Source organism: Lissotriton helveticus, chromosome 10 (genome assembly GCF_964261635.1).
Source record: "Lissotriton helveticus chromosome 10, aLisHel1.1, whole genome shotgun sequence".
NCBI lineage: Eukaryota > Metazoa > Chordata > Amphibia > Caudata > Salamandridae > Lissotriton > Lissotriton helveticus.
In genome coordinates, this window is record NC_136071.1 from 913,568,860 (window position 1) to 913,593,828 (window position 24,969).

The window sequence follows — 24,969 nt, forward strand, 5'->3', positions numbered from 1 at the left end:
GTTAATGAAGTAACAATATGTTAATAAGATCAATGACTTTAAAGTGACATACATATAATATTACACATTACCAGCCACTGCTTTGTAGCTATGGTTCAGATGCACTTACCATTGATAATGCACTTTTTGATTTGCCTATAATTTTTCACCCCATTGACGGATTTGCTGTAAAGATGGCATTCACTTGGCATAGTCATCGAAGGTTCAGTATGTTACATTTATGGAAATAAAATAGGGGCAGCATTCCCCCCCCCCATTTTAGCTCTCATAGGGACTTTTGATTGTGCCGACAGGGCAAACCGTTGAATGGCTTTATGCAAAACTTGACATGAAAATAGAACTTTATTCAGAAAATTTGCTTTAATTGGTTTGATGTTCAGTAGTTTTTGAGAGATAAGTGTATAAAAAAGTAGAAAGTGGGCTTTAAATGTTTAACACATATATATCTGTCCCATTTAAAACTGTGATATGGAAAAATCACAAATCTTGTCAATCACGTAGAATTTTTTTAATCAAATGTGATTAGTTGATAATGAGGATTCAGTTTATTCTGGTTATTTGACATTTTCAATTAGCGCAGTGAAAATACATTTCCAGAGTAATGGAGGAGCGCCATGAGAGGTGCCTGACACAGGTGAGTGCTGAGGGGCACCCAGAGGCATGGAAAAATGGCCCAGAAATGACAAAAGTGTTTAGTGCGATAAATACACAATTTAATAAAGTGTCAACTGTGGTTTGCATGTCTGCTGTATGGATTGTGGTCCTAACAATTAATTTGTGAATTTGTGTTGTTAGGGCATATTCTGGATTCAGTTTAAACCCATCCTTCAATTTATAATATAATAGCAGCCCTGAGGCTTAGTTTCATCCCCTGGTATAAAGCTCAACCACCAGGAAAGAATGTGTGTTCTTTGTACCACCACTCCTCTCTAATGGTGTTCTACATTGACAACGGTAGATTAAGTTCTCTGTCTGGTACATTGATGGCCTCTCCATTATCCCAATCATTAGTAAAAAATTGTTAATCTGGGGTTGACATGGATTTACATCGCCATCTCCCCTTAGCTGTTTAACCACTGTACAATGCCTGTCTAAATGCAGAGACTAAGTAAATAACAAATATTTATAAAGTACAGTGGTCACCTTACAGGTATCTTGGCGCTATGACGCTATGGCGCTATTTGCGGCGGGTGCTGCTGTCAGCAGCACCCGCCGCAATGTTAAAATACAAGATCCGACCACCATGGTGCCGGTCGCATCCTGATCGGGTGTGAGGGACCTCTGCCTGTATTTCAGACAGTTCCAGTTCCCACCACGATGGCGGACGGACTCCAGTCTGTCTATCATCATAATCGGCCCCTAAGTTAGCAGAGGAGGACCGCAGGTACCTCTGTGGCCTGTAATATCTAATTTTTCTTTGTAACAGCTAAGGTCCTGTTCTAATTAGAGTTTTGTAGGCCACGCACATTTATTTAAAAACTATTCTCTCTTGTAATGGAAGCCAGTGTAGCTCTCCGAGGGAGCTTGAAGAGGAGTCGTGTCTGGATTTATCAAGTGCGAGGTTTGCTGCCATTGTTTGCATTCTATATAGTCTTTTAATTAGGTAATCTGGTGCACCCAGTAACAGTGAATTGAAGTAGTCAGTTATACTACGAACAGTACACTGGAAAGCTAGCTTTCTTGATGGCTGGGACAATAGTGGAACAATTTTTCTGAGGCTCCGGAGTAATCTGAAGCATGTGGTGGCAGTTTTATTAATATGTGTCTCCATGGATAACTTATCTTCCATATACACACCTAGGATTCGTACGTCTTGAGATATCTTTAGATCATCAGTACTGGTCCATGGCCAGAAGTTATTTGGGATTGAAAAAGACTCTTTGGAGTGTGAGCAATAATAGAAATTCAGTTTTTCCTCCATTGAACTTTAGCTTGCTATCTCTTGTAAGCATGTGTGAAACACTTCTACTGGAGAATGACTATTGTTATCCAGGGACAAAATTAAATGTGTATCATAGTTTACTAAAATGATCCCCTATGATCTAATGAGGGTCAGCAGTCTGTGCAAATATATATTGAAGAGGATAGGGCTCAATGCTGATCCCTGGGGTACACCTTTTTCTGTTTTCTTAAACTCTGAGCACAATGGAGGGAGATTGCCTGGGGCCTGTTTGATGGATAGAATTCAATCCACTCCAATAGTGCTCCTTCCACCCCTTTCTCTCAGTCTGGAAATCCTTATTTGGTGGTTGACAGTGTCAAACGCAGCTGATAGATCTAATAATATCAGAACTGCTATTTGCCGAACATCCACCGTCATTCTTAGCTCATCCAAGGCCAGCATCAACGCTGATTCTGTGCCATGTGCTGGTCTTAAGGCTGTTTGTACACTCTCCAGGATGTTGTGGTTTTCGAGGTAGCATGCTAATTTTTTGCTAACCTATTTCTCCACTATTTGTTTTGGACAGCGGAGTTGTGAGATTGGGTGATAAGTACTTAGATCGTTTAAGTCTGCTGTTGGCTTTTTTAGTAGCTTAAATCTTTCTTCGAGGCTTGTGGTACTATGCCTGTTGCCAGGGATTGATTGCAGATCTGTAGTAGGCTCGGATATAATTCATCCGCCCATTCTTTCAACATGTTAGGTGGTATTGGGTTCAGTGGGGAGTCTGAGGAGATCGTCAGGGCCAGGGATTTACATTCATCCCGTTTCATTATCTCCATAATTCCCAGTTTTGTGCTAACCGCCTCTGTTAGTATCACTTTAGTGGTCTTCTCTTCTCAGAGTGGGTCTTTCACCAATGTATATGTGTTAATGTTTTCTAAGATTAGCTCAACTTTCTTACGAAAGAATTCAAACAGATTGTCGCATAGATCTTGCAAGGGTTTTATTGTTTGTTTCATACAGTCTGGGTTTGCTAGATCCCTTACCATGCTGAATATTTTCCTGGGCCTATTTGTAGCCTCTGTCATTGTTTTAGTGTAGTGATTTTCTTTGGCTTTTCTAATTTCATTTTTATAATTATTCAGTGCATATTTTAGTTGCATCTTATCATTTTGTATGCCTTCCAACACTGCCTCTCACGTTTCTTACATTTAGTTGTAATCTATTTTAGAGGGATGTATGACGTTACAACGCATACTTTTACAACGCCTACCTTTACAACGCGGTTTTTACATCGCATACCATTACAACGCATAGCGCTTTGGGGTGCTGGATAGTGAATAGTTTAATTTACTATTCCAACTCCAGTCCCCGTGGACACTAGGGAAGGTGTTGGATAGTAAATTAAATCTATTCCCTATCCTAGAGCGCCCCCCAGCGCAATGCGTTGTAATGGTTTGCGTTGTAAAAGTTGTGTTGTAATGGTAGTTCGTTGTAAAAGTTTCGTTGTAAAGGCTGTATACCATTTTAGAGTCTTCATGTATCAAGGTGCTGAAGGTTTGCACCACTGTTTTACATTTTATTACAGGTACTATTTTATCTAGGGTTCCTTTGATTGATTGAGTCCTGTAGATATTCATAATTTTCATCGATTGTATTCTCTGCCTGGTAGCACACCGTGGTTTCAAATATCTTTTCTTCTTTAAACTACTTTAGTTTATACCACACTCTACCCAGAACTGCTTTCTTGGCTAGTTTCTCTTCCTCAGTTGCTTTGTGCCTTTGTATTTCGAAAACTATCAGTACATGATCTGACCAGCTTACTGGGATCATGTCTCTTACTGAGAGCTGGTCTTTTTAGGCAAATATCAAATAAAGGATAGGCCCCCTTGATGAGTTTGGCCACTTACGAGCTGTTCCAGTCCTATAATATCACACAAACCTAAGAGTTCTCCACACTGGGTGAGTACTATCTTCTGCCCATATATTAAAATCCCCTAGCACAAAGAATATTTGCCCACATGCATCATTGAGAATTGCATTCGCAAACGGTGCGAATCGCAATTTTCGGCCGTTTGTGAATGCAATTCTCAAATTTTGGATGCATCAGGCTTTTCGCAATTTTAGGAATCGCAACCATGTTGCGATTTCTAAAATTGCATTTGCCTTTAAGAAATCGCAATTTGAGATTTCTTAAATGCAATGCATGATAATTTTTAAATTGGAAGTGGTAAATTAGCATGAAGTTGAACTTCATGCTAATTTACCGAAAACTTTCAAACATGCACAAGTTACATATTTGAAAGTTTTAATTTACACACACACACATGTCCTTGGGGCATGTGTGTGTGTAATTTGCATTTAAAGTTAATTTCAGGGGTGCAGGGAGGGGTTCTTTGGACCCCCCCTGCACCCTTGAAATTGCATTCACATTTTGCGAATTCGTAAATTGAAAATCGCAAAATGTGAATGCCTTCCCATTCATTCCTATGGGCCTTTTGGCCCATAGGAATCAATGGGAAGGTTTTCCTTAATTGCGATTCGCAAATTGTGAATCGCAATTAAGGAAAAATAAGGAATCGCAAAAAAAGTTGCGATTTTTTCATGCATTGCCGTTTGCGATTTCTGAATTGCGATTCCTTAATTTTCGCCATTTAGGAATCGCAAACGGCAACAATGATGCATGTGGCCGATTGAGCGCGTTAGTGCAAGAGTTATAATAATTTTCAGGAATGGTTGTATAACATTATTTATTGCCTGTGGCGGCCAATAGCATAGGAATCCTGAAATGGCTTTCCCACTTTTAACTTCTAGGGAGAAGCCCAATAGTACCACCCCTTGTATTTTGTCAGTTTGCATAATTGCGGTCTCCCATTTTTCTTTAAAAATAATCACTTACATTCTTTTCCCTACTCTTGGTTGTTTAATAGCTTTAAAAATGGGTGTCAGGTCCTTACACTCTAAGAGAAATCCTGTTAACAGTTGTAAGAAAATGAGCATGTACTGTAGGCCTAAAGCAGGCAAAGCACAAAAAAGCAACACCACATTTTCCTAGAGGGCACAATACCATGTTCGTGTACATCACTGAATTATAGAAACATACATTTAAGGGAAAAATCTTTTTGTTTCCTTTATCGCCAATACACGTAGATGAGCCTTACCACTATGAAGCTGATTTCATGTTGGGCAATCTGTCTAGAGAGGTGGCAAGCATTAGGATGTTGGCGAGATTCTGAAAGTGACTATTGCTGTTGGTGGTGGCTCAGATCAAAATGTTGGCTTTGTCACGCTTACTTAATTTTTGCAACCCCCTGCTCCGGTTGCCTTGAAGCTTTCTTGTTGAGCTTCATAAAGTGAAATAAATATTTCTTGGGGGAGGAATGAAGTGTAAGATCTCGCTGTGAAAGCTGCAGCTCTCTATCTCTGAAGGTGGATTGAGTGCCCCAGATATGTAATTGTACTTTCTGCAAACCAGTTACAATAGGTGCATGGTTGCTGAGTGGGTCTAAAAATGGAGAATTGCTGTATAAATACATGAAGCTGGAAACCACAGTGGTCGTTAGAGCAGGTGCCTTACTACACCTGAAGCTCCATGTTTGTATAAAAGGTGGTTAGATATGGCTGGTTTAAGATTATGTTATGTACAGACACACAAATGCTGTGTGGGTCATATCTAATCCTCAGGGCAATGCCAACAATTAGAAACATAAGCAACAGGACAACATGGAGGTATGGATACAGATGGGAGTAGTAACACGGAGAGATCGGACCATAGGTGAGGTGTTATACACAATTCATAGTCTTTGATGGATTAACCCGATCCCCGCCAGTCAGTTTTCTGTATTCAGCGTGCTGACATGTATATTTAAAAAGACATGGGATTTATCTACAGGATTCCCTTAGACATGCTGTTGATGCCGCTAATCTTGGGAGAGAGTAGGAAAGTGGTAACACTGCAGTATTCAGCAGTATTAAGGATGTGGAATATTGACCTGAAGGCATAGCGGGCTAAATGGTCAGTAGATGTGGGGGCAGAATTAAAGGATATACAATGATTTCCTGTAAAAGGTACCTAAAAAGAGCATCATGGAATGCCAGATTTAAATTGAAGCAAAATAAAGTGTTACTCTAGACATATCAAATACCAAGATGCATGCACAAAACATTTCACACAATGCCTACTAAACGAGTATCCTTGATGTGGAGTGGCAGAGGCAGGCCCCATACATATGCTTTGGATGCGTCCTTTCGTAAACTCATTCCCGACCGATGTGTATACCCTTATTCAGCAGGCATCGAGGTGGGGGTTGCCCGGAATGCCAGGGTGGGATTGGTTCCAAGAAGAGCTATTGTGGAAAAGTAAGAGAGCACAAAGTACATGACAGTGGAAGGCCGAAGTTCCTAGTTGGCTAAGGTGGGCGAACAATTCTAACGGTACATCACAGGGACGGGGGTCGTATCCGTATATATCAGAAAGGGATGAATTTATTTATTTTGATATTTTTCTTTAGCAGTTTTATATAGCTCGACCCAGGAGCATTTTAGCGCTTAACATGAGCACCAATTACATTACACAAGGTCAGATTCATTTAAAGCTGCAGGTAAATTAAGGAATTTGCCCAGAATCACAGGATGTTGTTGGCTACTTGCTGCCATTTAAGAAAATGCCTCTAAAGCAGTTTGCTTCATACCAATGGAAAAAATAAATGAATCAACAAGCAAAGTGGAGCATCTAGCAATCCTGGTGGTCAGTCAACAGGAATATTTTTAGACCAGAGTAGTGAGAAATCTATCATGCCAAAGGTTTTGATGTCTTAATGTCAATTACAAAAGAACTTCCCCATTGCACTGCAAAAGTGCAAATAGAATGAGGGCCTGATTACAAGTTGGTTGGTGTATTCTGGAGTTTCACTCTGTGGAATTCTGAGGAGTCACATAAAAACTCAGTGAAAATCAGTGAAGTTCCGTGAGCGGGCGGAAATCAGTACGTCGAGCTGCTCACTCTGAATTTACAAGCGCATGGAGTTGGCAAAACTCTGTGAACTCTGCTGGCAGAGTGGATTATATCTCCCACCCCTAGCGTAAACTCCTGTTTACAAGGGGTGGGCAGAACTCATAGAGTTACAGTAAAATGTTGCAGGATTCTGCAGAATTCTGCCAACAGGCAGAAAATATGCAGCTCGCCCTGGAATTTAGCACCGGTATCGCGAGTAGCGCTGAAAATCAGCGTGAATGGCACCATGCGTAGCGCAAGGGCGCATGGCCATTCAAGTTGATTTTGCTGCTGCCCGAGTAGAAAATGTACTTGAGCAACAGCAAATCTAATTGAACTGTAGCTCTCTTAAACTGCAACTGCTTTCAGAATTTGTCCAGAACTCCACGTTAAAAAGTAATGTGAACTTGCCTAAATTCCGCCAATTCTGTAAGTAGGACAGAATATTTTGCCCACCCCTACTGTTTACTCATGGGTCAAAGTTAAGAGTTGATAGGTGTTTAACACATCCAATAATTATTGGATGTGTTCAGTGGCATAGGTAGATGTACTGCCACCCAGAGCAGCCCCTAAGTTTGCCAACCGTTTGGAGGTATGAGCGGGTGGGGTGGTGGCTGATGGACGACTTGTTCTCGTGCGGGAGTATGGTGGTAGTCGACAGACATGACTCCCGCCGCCCCCAAAAACAGTGCCGCCCGGGCAGACCGACATCCCCCTCTCCACCCAGCTACTGGAAGTGTTAAATACCTCAATGCTGATTACATTTCAGCAGGTCATACCTGCCAAAATTAGATGGGGGAAAAACATGTGCTATTTATCATGTTATGTGGATTTGGGGGCATATTACCAAGCAATAGCGATAATTATCGCTATTGCTTGGTTAGAGACAAAATTTTACCGCTGAGCTGCGGCGATTTTTACCGCAGATAAACCTTGGTATTACCAAGGTTTATCGCAAATGCGATAAAAAACGGCCGCAATGCATGAATATCGCTGAAAAGCCATGTTATCCACCTCCCATTGGATAACATGGCTAAGAACTGCTCAGGGCAGGTGTTAGCTTTTGAGGAGCTAGCGATGTTAGCGACTGTTTCCAGTCGCTAACATCTTGGCACTCCCACTTTGCATGTCATTAGTGATAAATATCACTGACATGCAAAGTGGGGCCCAAGATGGTCGCTATCTCCTACTAGCTGTCGCTAACTGGTGTTAGCGACAGCTAGGTAATAGGGAGATAATTTTATCTCCGCTTTCTTGGCTTTTAAAGACAAAAAAGCAGAGATAAACCCCCTTGATAATATGCCCCTGAGTGCATTAAACACCAAAATCGGCATGTTATTCCCCACTATGGGCCTGATTACGATCTGCTAGTAATATCCCGCCCCATGCGTAAAGAATCTACTCTTTATACATGGGTGGGAATTACGCGTTTGAAGGTATCGGATGCGTTGAATAACTCAAGCTTCATTAAATTTCGCCAGATCAAACCTGTCGAAATTTAGGTCCTGATTACGAATGGACCGGTAAATTCCGACCCATGTTTAAACCCCCGTTTATACAAGAGGACCGAATTTTGAGTTTGGCTGTATTTAAGGCATCCAATAATTATCCGATATGTTAAATACCTGTTGTTATACTTCGGCAGGCTAAACATGCTGACATTTAACAGGGGACATTGTACTGTATTTACCGTTCCATGTGGATTTTGGTGCATTAAACACCAAAATCTGCAAGTTATTTCCCTCGGACTCATGATAGGTGCTATTTATAGTACTGGATAAATAACGTTACCGTGGTATTGTTATTTATAAGGGGAAATACATAACGCCTTGACTTGTAAACAGGGCATAACTCGGAATAGGTGTCATTTATCGAACCCGATAGATAACGTATCTCATGGTATCGTAATGTGTCAGGTGCGATAAATAGCCATTAAACTCACAATCAGGCCCTTAATATTTGCGAGCATTAACTTAAGGAATGTTACAGGTCATGCGCTTTGTTAAAATTCTTAAGATTTCTCATGGCCATGGGGTGACATCTACTGGCTTTGAGTGGTAACAAGGAATACAATGTATTTTCTAGGGAATGTGTAAAATGTGTAGTAAGTACAGTAAAAGGCCATTTTTACAATGTAATTAGGATTTTAAAAAATCGTGTATTTTGTCAAATAATGTGATCAGTGTCACATGACAAGCGGGAGGCGGAGTTCTTGTAATTGCTTGGATGTTTTTTGGGTGGAATTAAGCATGCTTGACAGTTACCCAAAATGCTTCGAAAGTTTGCATATTTTGGTGCTGAAAGTGGCTTTTGCCTGAAGGATATTTCACCACCAAGAGAGGCTTTGCAGACTATACTTGAGAGATGACTGCACTACATTTTTGTAATATTTTTAACATGCAACTTGAACTGCATTTGAAGAAAGGTTTTCCCAGCGGTGGTTGCGTTGTTCACTTACAATCAATGAGCATACATGAATTAACACAGTCAGTCAGCCTGAAAATGCGGCGTGTATCCTGCTTTTTTGGATCTACCTTGAACACCTGTGCTTTAAAATGTCTCCTTATTGAGGTCCTTCGTAACCTGTTAAAAGTCCTTCGCAAGGCTCGGGGTTTAGCACGTGCACTGCCCATCTCCGGTGCTCTCCATGAAAGGTGTTCATTGGACAAGGAAGTAACAGGGCATGATAATGTTAATGTACATTTGTAGAGAGCACTGATGCAGCGGCTTCTTAGTCCAGAAGAAAATAATTAATCATAGGACCGAGACACCAAAGATGCTTTACAGCAGCCAAGTCTCGAGGATTGTTCTGAATTTGAAACGAGAAGATTTTTTTTTTTTAATTCAAATGTTTTTATTAAAGTATAAGTTTCATATCAGAAGTTACATACAGTACATTATAATGCAGAAAGAAGGGGACTCTCAGAAACGAAGGAAAAGAATTCCGCAGACGGATTATGCAACTGAGACTGCCAATTGCAAAAATGGACATACGCTTACATTTTATTTACTGTTAAACCCTGTTTCCTTTCTCAAATGAAACTTCTTATTGCATAGATTTTTTTCTCTAAGTGTACATTGTAAGACAACTAAATCAATTTGGCAAAGGTAAGCTAACTAAAACCTAAATTTAAGAAAGGCACTTAGTGCAATTACGTTTCTTTTAAACAATTGTGATACTTATATAAATAAATGTGCATTACAGTCAATTAGCACATTAGCATGTCTGGGAACTAACAAGTAATACTATACAATCTAAATCAATCCCACCCTTTAAATTCCACCAATGCCTCTGTGCATGGTTCTGTGAAACTCTTCTATCCAAACTAAAGTACTACTCACCATATTTCCCTGAATTTCTTATGTTTTTCAAAATATAATTTAAAATTATAAAAAATTTAATCTGTGTGTTTTATCAATTATACTTCCAGGTCTTTTTTATAGCAATTTATTATGGACTGTTTTATTGTAAAAATGCACTTTCTTTGCTAGGATGAAAACAGGTATTTTTATCTTATAAACCTACCCCATGTAATAGTTTTATGTGTATTTTAAATATGTGTGTGTGTTTATGTGTTTAGAGTTCATTGCAAATTCAAAGCAATGTCTACGTTGTTGAAAATCAGAAAGAAATGAGTTGTTGCAGCCTCTATAGTGTGTTCAAGATAAAATGGCAGTGGTGGCCAACTTCACACTTTTAATCAATCAGCTTAATAACCAAAGAATGGTTGATGTAGAATGCGGAAATTGTCAGAGAATAACAAGGGGGTATTGGAAGGTGTAAGAAATCAGGACCTGTTTGCAATGTCCCCCCCGCCCCCCACTTTTTGCCTCCATTTTGACTACAAGGTGGTAGTTTTCTGATTCCGACTGTGCCCTGGGCTCTGCTAACGAGACCCAGGACCAATGCTTCATTAAAAAAGTACATGGTAATTTGGTATAAATACAGTTGGCAATGACAGACCCTGTAAGTCCCTATAATATAATAGGGCAGTGGGGATTCAAAATACCTATAAGTCCTTAGTATATAATAAGACCGGGAGGTTTAGAGGCCCAGTAGATAGATGTCCTACACTGGAGTGTGCACTAATGTGGTGCCTTGCAGCCTGCTTTTAAATTGAAATGATATACAAATTTGACTTTGGATTTAAAGGTACTCCCCAAGTATTAATCTATCTTATCTTCACATATGTCATCCCTTAGGTCTCCCCTGGGTGCCCCAGGGGTAGGGTGCCTTGTAACTATAAGCAGGGACATTATAAAAGATGTTTTTAAGCCCTCGTGAGGGAAAAACTGACCGATTTCATTTTCTCCAATATGGAGAACAGCCACATAGGCTAACATTGTAATATTTTATTTAAGTATAAATATTTACAGGAGCCACCTAAAAATATACTTCAAGGTATCTAATTAATACATAAGATAAATCCAAAAACTTGCCACTGTTAGATTTATAATAACTATGACAAAAAATATGCTATTAAACTTTCATTTCTGTGAGCAAAAATCCAGCGTTTTAGCTGCTCTCTCCTGATTGGCCAAACTCTGCCCATGTTGCTCTAATGAGGTGTGAAAAGCCCTGCTAGAGAAACAATGGGTTTCCTGTGGGCGCAGAAGTACAAGCTGCAAGGCAGAAGTCAGGAACTGGGTGAGGTGTAGCCAAACTGGTCTTCAAAGGGAGAATGACACTTTAGGACTGCACAGGACATCCTGCCACCAAACCACAGAGGAGCCACTGTAATTAGATTAGGGAGAGGGTTGGGAAGGGAGTGTTTAGGAAAATTAGCCACATTAGTAGGTTGGTTTGGCCTGATCCAGCTCCTCTGGAGAGACTTTCTCCATTTTGTATTTAGAGAGAATAGTGATTTCTGGGACAAGAATATGCCACACTTTGGTGGAAGTGGCCATACACCTGGGTGGCACCCTGCATCCCATTGGTCAGGGTTGACCCCCTGCTTGACGCCCAGGAATACTAGATAAATATGAAAGAGCTGCATAGCGCCTCAGATCTGCTGCCTCAAACTACAAGGAAAAAAGGACTGTCCTGCTGGAATCCTGATTTGCACCCAAAGGACTCCACTCTGAAGGACTGCCCCTGCTGCACAAACTGGTACTATTGCCCTGAAGACTTTGCCTTGCTATAAGAAGGATCAAGGAGTGGAATCCCTGCAAGCTGCAGGTTAACAGAGCCCACCTGCATCATCTCTACCAAGAGTCCTCATCCTGGAGTGCGTCCAGTGGACCTTTAAGGATTTGGCCAGGTACAGTTGCGTCCAGTGGACCTTTAAGGATTTGGCCAGGTACATTGTGGGAATTGTAGTCCAGACATTCCATGGACCACATATAAGGTTCCAGGCAATTGGATTTGGGTTTTGGATTCTTTGAACCCTCACGAGGAGCTTCAGGAAGACATTCCAGAAGTTTGGAGCAACTTCTGGAAAGAAGCTCCATAAGGTGACTGATTTGTCGTCCATAGTCATGCAGGCTATCTTCAACAGCGACCAGGCCTGGATTTCAGGTTCGTACGACTGAAAGCTCTGGAGCAGGATTTGATCGGGGCCCTCGGAGAAGCAATCTGACGACATTACATAGGAATCTGCCAGCTGGAGGGCATCGCTGGACGTTGAGAGAAAAATCCTCCATAAAAGCTCCTAAGTCCGAAGGTTAAATTTTAACCGAGGCCTCCCGCTTAGTGTTTCCAACCAGGGGTTTATCGCAGTCGGCCTCAATCTTTGACTTTGTCATGGTCAAGTGCGACCAGATGTCCCAAAGTGGGGCTATATGTTTTTAAGCACTTCAAAGGTTTTGTTTTTTAGAACATCATATCTCTGGCTCCCTACATTGGACTTTTGTTATATGGCATCTATTTGTTCATAAAAATATAATCTATTTTTATAAATTGGAGTTGGATTTTTATTGTGTGTTGTCTTTCCTATGTAATGTATTAGTGTTTTTAAATGATTTACACTCATGTCTCCTAAGTTATGCCTGCCTGCTCGTTGACAGCTACCTAGGGTGGAGCAAGTAAATAATTTATTGAGACCTTGACTGACCCTTTTATTGTGTTTGTGGCCTTATTTCTAGTGGTAAGTCACTACTTATCACTACAAATAATGTACTTTCCAACAGAAAGATAATACCCATTGCCTGTTGCCACTGGCTAATGCTTTCTTTTGCCAAACTGCGATTCAAATTATATTCACCCTGCAGTGGTTTCCACCCTTGTCCAGCCAGTTATAGCATAATGGTTAGTTTAAGCCCAAAAAGTGCATCCTGATTGAGCATTTCTAAATAATGTATCTTAATTATAACATAGAGGTGATTATTCATGGCAGCAGAAATGGGCTTGTGTCACTGCAGTAGGGCTCCATTCACAACCCAAAATTGTATCAGGTCTCACTTTAATAGCCCACCGATTTACTGAGAATCAGATCATGTTTATATTTCTGATAAACTGAAGGTGGACTCAAGTTTAAGTGCTTTAAAATGTTACCAATCGTCTCTTTTGTTATTACTGTCATCCCACAAGGTGTTCTGCTATGGAGTTGTGATTATTTTGGCAAATATGGCAAATCTTGCAAGTACCGCACTGACAATTACCATTCAGAAAGACTGGATTGTGGTTATCACTGGGGACAACAGAGGACAACTGGCTGGTAAGTCACTAGCATTACACACTGCTTTTCTTGAATTCCGCACTACTACAAAAAGTAGCCTGTTTGGTATGAAGAACCTGGTGGCACAATCACTCACTTCCAGAACAGGATGTAACTGAGGGACAGACACTTTTATGTCAGTCTGATTGTTATGTGAACGTTGAATGCACACAATTACATTTGTATCTAAATTGAGGTCTTATAGTTGTATAACTGATGTAAATTATAATGCCCCCCCAAACTAACTACATATTTTTTGCCTCAATTCGTATTGCCAAGTTGTGTCAGCAGAGTACAACAATTTTGGTTTGATGAAAGATACAGAGCATTTGATCACCATCGTCTTCCAGAAACTAGTGTATCTACCATTTCCCTTTTACTCAAACCAGTTTTGGGGGTGGGTTAGCTACTTCCCGACCCCAAAAATGGATTTACTCGTGCACTTGACAGGAATAAATCTCCAAACCATTTTAGGGTGGGACACTACTTGCAATAAATGTATGTATAGTCATAACATTTTTGCTGTTCACCACCTTTTTCACATATCCCTCACCCTGGAGCTCTGCCATATTGGTAAGATGTAATTGTGAGAAAATAAGGTAATGACAGGCAGAACACACCATGTATGATTTTGTGAAATAAGAATGCTCATTAAAATAATTTTACTAATTGATTTCAGAATAAGTCTTAATACAAAAAATAACTTAAATTATCATACTAAAGAAGTCAAATTCTTAAAGTTCAAATAAGTTATTAGTACAATTCATAATTCATAATTGTAATGATGCAAATAATCTATTTCACTTGTAGTGAACAAACAACAGAAAACTAAATCCGGTACAATCAGTTTCGCTAAGTCACAGCCAAATAACAGACCATGCACAAATCATTCAAATTAAAAGGAAATTAAATGATTCAAAAGTTAAATAATAACTCTCGTGACTATACAAGGTAGCATACTGCCCTACAGGAATGGGATATTGCCCGTGTTCATACTTCTATTCGCACATCTACATTATATGGAGGTGCACAGATAGCTGGGGAATGTAGTTAATAATGTGTGGGGTTTTTGTTTTGCAGCTTTTATGTAGCGTAAACTTGTCCTGAATATATTGGAATGCTGTACATGAGCACCAGTTACATTACTAAAGGGCACATTTATTTATTTTTTAGGCACAGGTAGATTAAGTGATTTGCCCAGAATCACAGAATGTTGTGCTCCTGCCGTTGCGACTAGAACCTGGTTCTGTAGTTGCAAAGTTGGCAACTCTGGCTGTAACGCTACATACTCTCCCATGATGTAATTATATTATATTAAATCTATACTATTAATAGAACAATACAAGAGAAATGGGAGGAGAGATATAGTGTGACGTAAGTAAAATCGTATAAACTTACATCACACCTGTAACAATGTGTCAAGTACATTATATACTGGAGTATACAATGACAATGTGAGAAGTAAGCAAGGCAAAATAAAATGTGAAATGGAGGAATGTTCTGCAGTTATCAACAGATAGAGTGACATAAACTCTATTTTATCTTCATTCCGGCCCTAGCTGTTAAGTTACAGCTTTAGGCTCATATTCGACTAGTTTGTAAGATAACCTTTGTGCGTACTGTATAGTAAGGTTAAAATGTTGGCGAATTACTTTTGCCACATAATACATTGTAATTTTGTAAACATGATGCCACTTTCTAACATCTTCATGACCTCATAAGTTACATAAATGTAATTACAATTTAATACAATAGAATGTCATAATTACCAGAGGTAGAACATGATGATCAATAATGCAAATAACTATACTTAAAACAGGGAATCCCAACAGCATGGTTTACCCAGGGTATAAGATTGTCATTTTTAGCTGGTTAATTTTATCGACATAGCTTGTTTAAAACATTTTTGTCATTACCTTCTAGGAATGAATGCAACTGTAAGAAGAATGGACCAAGTCATCAATATCTTTGCACCTCTTTCAGTCGGCCAGGTCATGACCTGGGCGTCCAATGTCATTGGTTGTGGTTTCATCCTTGGATGGAATGTGGTCTCTCTTCTGGTGGAGTTTATATTTTTGGCCAGAGTTTATCAAATGGTTCCTCAGTTGGCTGTAAAGGCTTCACACTCTATAGGGGAGCATTATATAGAAAGGCAGCTGGAACACATCAATATGCAAGGTAAGGCGTGTTTGATAGGAAATTAAAGTATCATACAACTGAAAGTATTTTCCAACTTTGCTTTGGGTGGCATGACAATATTGTTAGAGGTCAAGAAGTTGTTCTATTCTACTGCTCATTCACGGCCAGATTCACAAAGTTATTTGCCCACCTACGTTATGCATTATTGTTGGCAATCTCTCATTTTGTTGTCAGTCTTTTGAGGTTTTTGACTTCTGGACAACTAGTATTTTAATTTCTGAGCAGCCGGGACCTGGACCTGGTGTATTAGACCCTCTGGCATCAAGGGAGTCTCCTTGATGATGCAGGCAGGAATTTCTTTGCGTGAAGAAAGAGTCTGCTGTTCTCCTTTTCCATTTCTGAGAACAACATGGCCGCTGGAACAGAAGCACTACAAAAGCAAATTGGAAAAGAAACTTAATTTAATTGCTTAGAAAAATAATTTACAGTAAAAAAAACTATTTGGTGAAAGGCAGACCAAGGAGAAGATACCCCACTGTTCAGAACCAGCAGTGCAAGGTAGGTGACGTCAGGCTTCCAACCAGCACAAGCCAGTCAAGAACAACAGAGACACCACCAAGGGAAAGGCCCCTGACACTTGGTAAGTGAGATCCCTAGAGGGCCTGTACTGTGGCATCAGACAACCTGCTGCAGGAACGCAGGAGGATGCTCCCTATCTGACTGCCTTTGGATGGGAACTGATGCCTGGCTGTCTCCACTTTCTGATCAGTAACTCGGAAATGGCCAGGTCCTGCTTGCTGACTTGAGCCCAATTCAGAGACAGGAGTGTAATATTTAGTAAGTTAGTTGTAAAATGTGCACCAAAGTTTGCACCAGCTGCACAAGGATCAAATATCATAAGTAAGCTCGAAAGAGATGTTTTCCAAACACTGTTTTAGATATTAATGTAACACGCATAATAGCACATGTTGGTTCAACAGGATGTAAGATTGTGTTCAAACAAAAAAGAAATGTTATTTGTAATTAAAATACCAGATTTCAGACTGTGATAAGTCAGCTTTAAAAGTGCACCCGGTTTGCGCAACTGCGTAGCATTTAAATCTGAAATGCAAGTACTAAGGAGATACTTTACCCACTAATATTCACAAAAGTGACATACTTCGAAGTTATAAAGGAGGTTCATGAGTGCCTTTTAATGTGCAAACTCTTGGACACAATCAATTGTCCTCACTTTGGTTCGGAAAGAGATACAACATTTTAACTTGTAGCAAGTAGATGTAAAGGTAGGACATAGTCACTGAATACATTTGGTTTTGATTGTCTATACACCTTATTTGTATTTACTATTAATACCTGCCTGAACGTTATCTAATGTTAACAAAAGGCAGATCCTGTTTCCTTGGCAGACCCCCCGTCCCCCCACCTGAGCTCGTACCTAATTTTCCTACTTTACACTTCACATCGCTGGAGCCCTGTGGTCAATAACCACGTGTGCAGTACAATGGACTCCAGGAAAGTAAGACCACAAACCTAGGTCACATCTCCGTAATTAGCAACTGTGACATTTGTTTCTTAAGTTTAGAAGGTACCTCCAAGCCACAGTGGAGTCTTTCCTCCCATGGTGTAGGGACCAGGTGTGTCGTAGAGGGGCAGGGATTGTCTTCATCTTTTGAGACAACAGTAGGCTATCCTTGAGTGGATTTTGGGGGAGCAGGATATACGTTTGGAGAACATATGGGGTTGCCATCTTGCAATAGAAGCCATCATTCAAACAAACCTTAGCAGCAAAGCACCTTTTGTATATAGGCAGTGCTTAATTTGAGACGGTGGATGCTGTTGGGGGGCAACAGCACTTATTTTTGGGTGCAAGAGAAGGAAAAACATACAGATCGGAAAGACAGAGGGAAAATGATGGCAAACCAGTCACAAACAGAAAGCAGGAACCTGCAAGAGAGAGAAAGGGGGTCAGGGAGGGTTAGGTAGTAGAACAAAGACAACCAGCCGGGGTATTCCGTGTACCAACGTTTAATTACACCAGCCGCAGACTTTTGAGCAGAGCTTCGGGACTGATACTCCTCCTTTCACAAACTAGGCATCTATGAGATCCTGGTCACATTGAGGTAAAATTAAGCAGAGATGCAGCAAGAACGTTAGGTTGATTTGCTATGAGTTTGTTGCCAATCAGAAATTTAGTTTGTCTATTATGAACCGCTGCATAGACTTCTTCAAGAAAAAACATGACTGGAGCAGGAGAAACAAAGAAGACTTTTCAGCTGCCTGAGAAACTTGTGGAGAGAACTGTGTCCAGCTTTATCTTGCACCTTGGGAACTCCAAGATGCTTTATCAGCTAAGATAGATAGCCTCTTGCTGACAGATGTAGGAAAAGTGATCAATGTACTGTTTAGAACAGCCTCTCCTGATGAGGTGGGCGAGTAAAGTAGGTCCTGCGTACAGAAGAAGTTGTGGCTACCAAAAAGAGAACCAGTAGACTAGTCGAAATGCACCATCTCTTGGGTAGCACATGTAGAATATTTTTGCTTCTTCTGGGGAGTGGAAAAGGCCCTGCTCTGGAATGGAGAAGGCCCTGCAGATGGAGGAAAAGAACCCTTAGGAACGAGTTGTAATGGGGCATTTTGCTTTGAACTTGAGTGGGAAAGATAGAGAACTTTCCCACAACCTGGACCTCTGGACTTATGCCTAGGAACATTTTAATGGGCATATGGAGACTGTTGGAGTACCAGGGAAGGAGTTCCAGAGCTTATACTAAAAGTTCAAGCTTAGAAACTTTTAATTTCTAGGTGACTTGGATAAATTGCAAAGGTTTCTTTCCTAAAAGATGTAACTTACCGACTGCATTTTCTATGTTTTCATACCCACACATTTGTCCCTTAAGTATCAGGCTATTGTGGGACCGCGAAAAACATGCACTTGATCTTATGGAGTGCTGTTTGGCTACAGCCTCCAGCTTTACCTTGTTGAAGATTTTAAACCTCCAGCAAAGTTTCTAAGTCCCAAGGTAAACTTTTGACAGGAAAAAAACATCAACCCTTCCCGAACCTTGCTCCATCATCAGTCAACTGCAAAGGCTTCCTCTTTCTCATTCATTCCTTATTTTTTTGACTGTCTCGAGCCAAAATATTTTATTTGATCTTGCTCAATTGCTGCTTGGCTGGGAGGGAGCATAACTCATAGTCAACCACACCCCAGTTGCTTACATTGATTTTTATTTCATATTGTTTCCTATTAATAGTTTTTTGTTTTTATTTAATAATTCCCTATCCTTACACCAGCCTATTTTATTTTGAAGTCATTTTTTCAATAATGTTATTAATTTTAACTAAACTATATGTATACTATACTTAATTAAATGTACTTTCAGCCACCACTCTTCACATTTTGCTATCACCCACTACAGCATACAGCATAGGGAAATGGACCAGCCTGCTCAGCCACTGGTTAACTTCACTTTGAAAGACTGTATTTGGTCTCTCACAATGAGCACATCTGCACACAAGTGGTTCCCTTCAGTGCCAATGTTTTTGTTTTTTCTTTATAATTACTTTAGTGTTGCCTTTGTGTTTAGAGCCTGCGGTGAAAGCAAGATGCTTTCTACCAGATGTGAGCACAGGCCTCATGATTTTGCAAAGTCCTTTCACAGTGTCCATTGTCTATTTGCCTGTTGGTGGTTCATTGAAACTGCTACTATGTATGCAGTACACAAACCGAAAGCTTCAATATTATACATGTGAATTCATGAGCGGAAAATTCTTCATAGCATGTTTATTCTTGACTCAATTTCAGAAATGGTTCTTTAATAAACTTTGCTCCAGAAGAAAACCAGCCTTTATTGTGTATAATTTGTAACACTTTAAAAATATATATTTTATTATTTCCATCTTTCTTTGTTTCCTTCCAACTTTATATCTCTCTTGCCTTCTTTCCCGCCTTCCTTTTCATTTTCTTTCTTTATTCTTCCTTTTTCTTTCCTACTTTCTTTCCTTTCTCTCATTCTTTCCTTCTTTCTTTTTTTGTTTCCTTCATTTTTTTCTTTCTCTCTTTCCTTTCTTCTTTCTTTCTCACTTCCTTTTGGTATTTCTTTCATTCTCTTTCTTTCTTCTTTCATTCTTACTTACTTTCTTGACTTCTTTCTTACATTCCATCTTCCTTCTTTCCTTCCTTGTCTTCTTACCTTTCTTTGTTTCTTTGTTTCCATAAAGAGGTTGACAGCCATTGGCAGAAAGATTGGCTTTTTAAGGTCTGTATTAGCCAAGACTTTTTGAGTTAATCAAAACTATATGTACAATATAGTTACTTATTGGGTTTTCAGCCACACTTCATCCATTTGTCTGTGGTTGTGTCATTCACATTTTTCTCCATTCTACTCAAGCATGCATCAAAGGGCAATGTGTCAGCCCACTTCAGTTATAGGCTGAGTTCACTATGAGTTACAGCATGCTACCCTTTCATGCACATCCACACACAAAGTAGTTGCCTTCAGTGCCGGGGAGTACTATGGCAATGTGTGCATTTTTTAGACCAACAACATTTTTGCCTTTAGTCAGTGTTTTTCTTAGAAATGCTACTTTACCCAAAAAGTAGGATATGGTGCCAGCAGCCAGGGCTTGTGCAGAGGTTGACATTGTGGGATCTGTCCCTGAGACAGCAGGGTGCAAGGACAAATAGAGGGTATACCTCTTAGGGAAAAACACAAGGGAGTGTCTTTGAGGGGCACCGGTTTGCAGGATTATTGGGCCCATCAGGATCAGGGACTCTACAGTTGATTAAAAAGCAAAAAGGTATCAGAAGTTTCAGGGACAAAAGACAAATTAGTGAGATGGTACACTTCCATACATTGTCAGGAGAACTTGTCCTTCCTTGGGGAAATTGCAAACTAAAATTAGTTCAGAATACCTTTGTTTTATAGATCTGATATATTATGCAACATAAACGGCTCTCGGTTCCTAATAACCAATTTTACTTACAAGGCTTGCTGCCATGGAAGTAAGGCTTCATATCTTCAGAGATTTATGCATAACAGCCATTAGGATTACTCACTTGGTGGGAATCACTTTACTCAGGTGGAACTCCAACCTTTGCCGTGCAAGTCACACAGACACTTAAGCGAGTACATTAACCTAATAAGTTATGACAACAGCTAAGTGCGGAAAGGGTTGCACCTTGCCCACTTAGTGGAGTCAAAGCAGGATTGACCCCAGGACACCAACGGCAAAAACCTCAACCAGCTCAGTTGAGGTCCAGTTGGCCCTGTATGCCCTGTGACCTGCCCTCCCCAAATAAGAGCTGACAAATTGAAAGCTCAGTAATGGAGAGAAACTGCTTGCATCTACAGCACTGAGAGTAGGGCCTTTTCTAAATAAAGGGGAGGTTCTGTCGTTGTCTGAATTTGGCATTGTTGTGGGAGTAATACTCTCTTTACAAGGCAACAAAATAAAACAAATGGGAAAATACCAAACCTAGTTCATGAGCAATAGTGTTTCTAACAGTTGGCAGGTATTACACAGAGAAATTGAGTTGTAGCAGGAAGCGGAAAAGGTTACATTTGCAAACTAAGTCTTGGTGATCAATAACAGAACAAGGAAGAAATATATATTTTTAAATTATCCAACTAAAATCGAGATTCTTGTTGATATCGCTAAAGGTTCCCGACGTGTCATAATCCACGTATATGGGGTAGTCATGAACGCCCAATTCTCAAAGGTGCTGCCAATGGCAAATGTGATCAAGACAACAATTTGAGTATTTTGAGGAAGGTTCTCCCATGACTCAACTTGTCTCAGTGAGTGCATGTAGGTTCAGTCGTTTTCACACCCACATCAATTTATTACAACATTGTATATCTGAGGCTACCTCTTGTTGGTCTTACAGTGGCTATGTAATGCTGCTAACAGATTACTTCTGGGTCTAAAATGCAAGAACAATGAATTTCATCAGATATCTGCAAAGGCTCCCTATGTAGCAGAGATTCACCGTCAGAGCACTGTTCCAGACCAATATGCTACCTATTCACAGGGTCCACTCTTTCTACAGAACATGTTCACATTCTACCATTCTTCAAGGTCCTTGCAGTAAACTTGACATTATCTTCTTGTGAGTCAAAGATTCAAGAAACCTCAAGGAAGGTAACAGCTCTGTTGGTCTAAGTAGAAGTGGCAGAGCTTTCCTTGCCGAAACATCTCTGAAGAAAGTCCTTTAAATTCCGATCTTCAGCCTGTTATCAAAAGGAACAGGCTGTGTTGACTAATAGTATTATCTGGCTTATAATCTTTACTACTTAATAATAATGCTACAAGGGTAACAATTTGACATGTCAAAACAGACGTGTCACTACTAATGTAAATTGATGCACTTTATTATTGTTTTAATATGATGGTCATTGTAATCATTGCATATTAGCACTTTACAGCAAATTGATGCACTTTATTATTGCTTTGATATGATGGTTGCTGCAATAATTGCACAGTAGCACCTTGAAATGTAATTTGTGCATGGAATGTACATTAGGAACTTTTTGTTTCAGGTAATTTTGCATCTTAGCATTAGTGCCTCGAATTACAACATGTGTAAAGTTTTCTAGCTGAAATTAATGGTTATTCCTTAGAATATCTTTCCATTATGTATAAGGAAATAGTATGCTGTGCACGCGGTCACCTTTAAAATATAAAATGTGCAATATTATTCTGTAGTTATTGATTTTATGTGATTGGATTTTATTTTATTGATAAGTTTTAAAATTGTTTATATAGGACAGTTTCTTATTTTATGTGCTGGAAGATGTTTTGCTCGTAATTAATTTTTAATGATTAATCTAGTTTTTAAGACTGAGATGTGAAGTTGTGATTGTAATGATTTTAAGTAATGATTTTAAGTAATCAAGAAATAAAGACTATTAAACTAAAGAAAAAAAATTTTGTGAAGTGAAAAAGAAACTGCACTCTCAGGAATCTTGTGGTTTTATATATTAATGTATATCAGACCCTAATCTAGTTCTCCCCAAGCCCCAACCACAGATAAATCAAACCTCATAAGGGAAACAAAACACAAAGTGCTGGATTTGCTATATAAAAAAGCTTTACAATATACAGTAAGGTATTTAATTTTTTTCAGGTATTTCTATTGCAACTTTGGTTCAAGGTGCTGTCTTTGTTGTTTCAATAAATGTTGTTCTAAAGTGTATGGCAAAGGACATATGTTAATATCCTTAATTTCTTTTTTTTATGTCAATATTCCCACTGTGACCCTAAAGGTAGAATCAAATTATATCATGAGGTATTCCAAAAGGGTATCAGAATATGATGGAGCATTGTCTCATGACACCTCCTGTGTGGCTACAGAGACACAACAAGGTTCAAAAGGCCTTTTTCCTATAGTGCCCAGCTGACCGACGGCCAATGGACTTACACAGGACTTTTCAATTGGCCTGAGAGCCTCTAAGTGCCATCCCCTGAGGGCCTTAGAAGTGTATTATCATGATTTGGGAATTAAAAAACTAAGTCAGAAGATAAAATATTTAATGGGGTTGGAACCTTGTTAGTGTTTCCGACCTGCGCTCCATCCTGGATGGCTTCAAATTGTGCCTGGTTCCTGGTCTTCTGCGACCATTGAATACAATTGGCACTTTGTGCATTATGGAGCTATTTCTACTTACAGCTTTTAAACATTTCTACTTACTTCTTTGAAACTTCACATCTCTAGTTCCTCTTACTGGATTTTTGTTGTTTTGGTGTCATATTGTTTATTAACATTGGTGTCATATTCTTTATTAAACTTTATTCCATCTTGCCAGTTTGATTTGGGATTTTTATTGCTTGGTGTATGACTTTATTGCAGTTTTTGCACTGCATAAATACTTTACACATTGCCCTAAGTTAAGCCTGTCTGCCCTGTGATATAGCTACTCGGGAGGTTGAGCTCAAGTTAATTTAATAACTTTGAGATTTCACCCTGACAAGATTTGTGTTTATTTCTTGAGGTGTGCAGTCACTTACTTCTAACAAGTAGGCTCAGAGGAAACCTCAAAGGCCTAGGGAGGGAAGAGAGATTCTTTCAATATGAAAGGCAAGGGGATACATACTCCCACTGTAAACTTCTAATACAAAAAGGGTATCCTCTCAACAAATTTAAAAAAGAGGTTTTTTATCTTCCCACCTCTGAGTGTGGTGGAAGTATGATTTAACCTTTTCATTTTCCTTTGACCATTCCCCTTTTAGTTGAGCGGATACCCTTTTTGTATTTGAATAGTGGTCACACACCCCAAATATTAATCCAATTTCTTATACTGAGGGCACTTGGTGCCACATGCAAGGCCTGATGGAGGATGAAGGGCATACAAGGGAGGAGGCTCAGTAGATGTGATGAAGAAAAAAGAATACTGATATTCTGATGTGGAATTGGGCAATGGGGAGTCTGGTAGAGGATGCTGAGACTGAGATGTGCCAGGAAGAGGGGTTTGAAATGCCACCTTAGACCTCAATGACAGAGTGAGTAATGGGACCCATCTGGGGAATGTCCTTATTGGAGACTTAATTGAAGTGCAGTGTGCTTTGGCAGCTTTTTAGAGCAAGTACGGTTAGTCCTGGGACGTGGTGTTTAGGGGCAGTGATAAAGAATGTTAACTTGTAATTCATTTAACCTGATTATTATGGAAAATGATAATGTGTGCTATCTTCGGAATTATGGAAACTGTTAGTATAATGGACTTGGGCCTTATGAAAAATAAAAATGTGTGTTGACTAAAACATTAAAGAAATTGGTAATTTTTGCTCTATGGGCCGTTAAAGTGTTTTGTGAGCTAAATGGTGCAGTATACAAACTGGAGATGGGTGTCAATGGAAGAATTATCCAAACCTATAACCTGCTACATGGATTGTTACCGGAAATGTAAATGTATACCAATGGCTGCACTACAGAAATGGGTAACCGGAGCTGACTTGCACACCACCCACAGTCACTAAATAGATTCTGCAGTCAAAGGTAATATGTTGTGGTAGGTGTATGTGAGTGGTACCCACAGTGGACGGTTGTAAGCTGAGCACACAATGCATGCCAAGTATGCAGTACATACAGACAGTAGCTGACACGTGCAGGATGTGCAAGGGATAGCCAAGTTCCACAGGAGTACCTAACATGGAATTAATATTGTGTGAAGTCAACGGTCGTGGAAAGTGATAGGTGCACCCGAGAGATATATACAGCGAATGACAATGAACAGTGTGCTGCACACAAGCAGTGTATGTGACCCACGCAGGCCCTAAACATAGGTTAGAGACAATACCAGCAG

At 39.7% G+C, this 24,969-nt stretch overlaps 1 protein-coding gene across 1 annotated transcript in view; it reads left to right on the forward strand.

Annotated features, from left to right (window-relative positions):
- LOC144784136 (ferroportin-like) overlaps positions 1-24,969 on the forward strand; it is a 91,377-nt gene that overhangs the window by 57,257 nt on the left and 9,151 nt on the right. Inside the window, exons 4-6 of the mRNA XM_078662816.1 lie at positions 13,405-13,531; positions 15,455-15,704; positions 15,953-15,971. Coding sequence (XP_078518942.1) covers positions 13,405-13,531; positions 15,455-15,704; positions 15,953-15,971 — 396 coding nt within the window. The remainder of the gene's footprint in view (positions 1-13,404; positions 13,532-15,454; positions 15,705-15,952; positions 15,972-24,969) is intronic.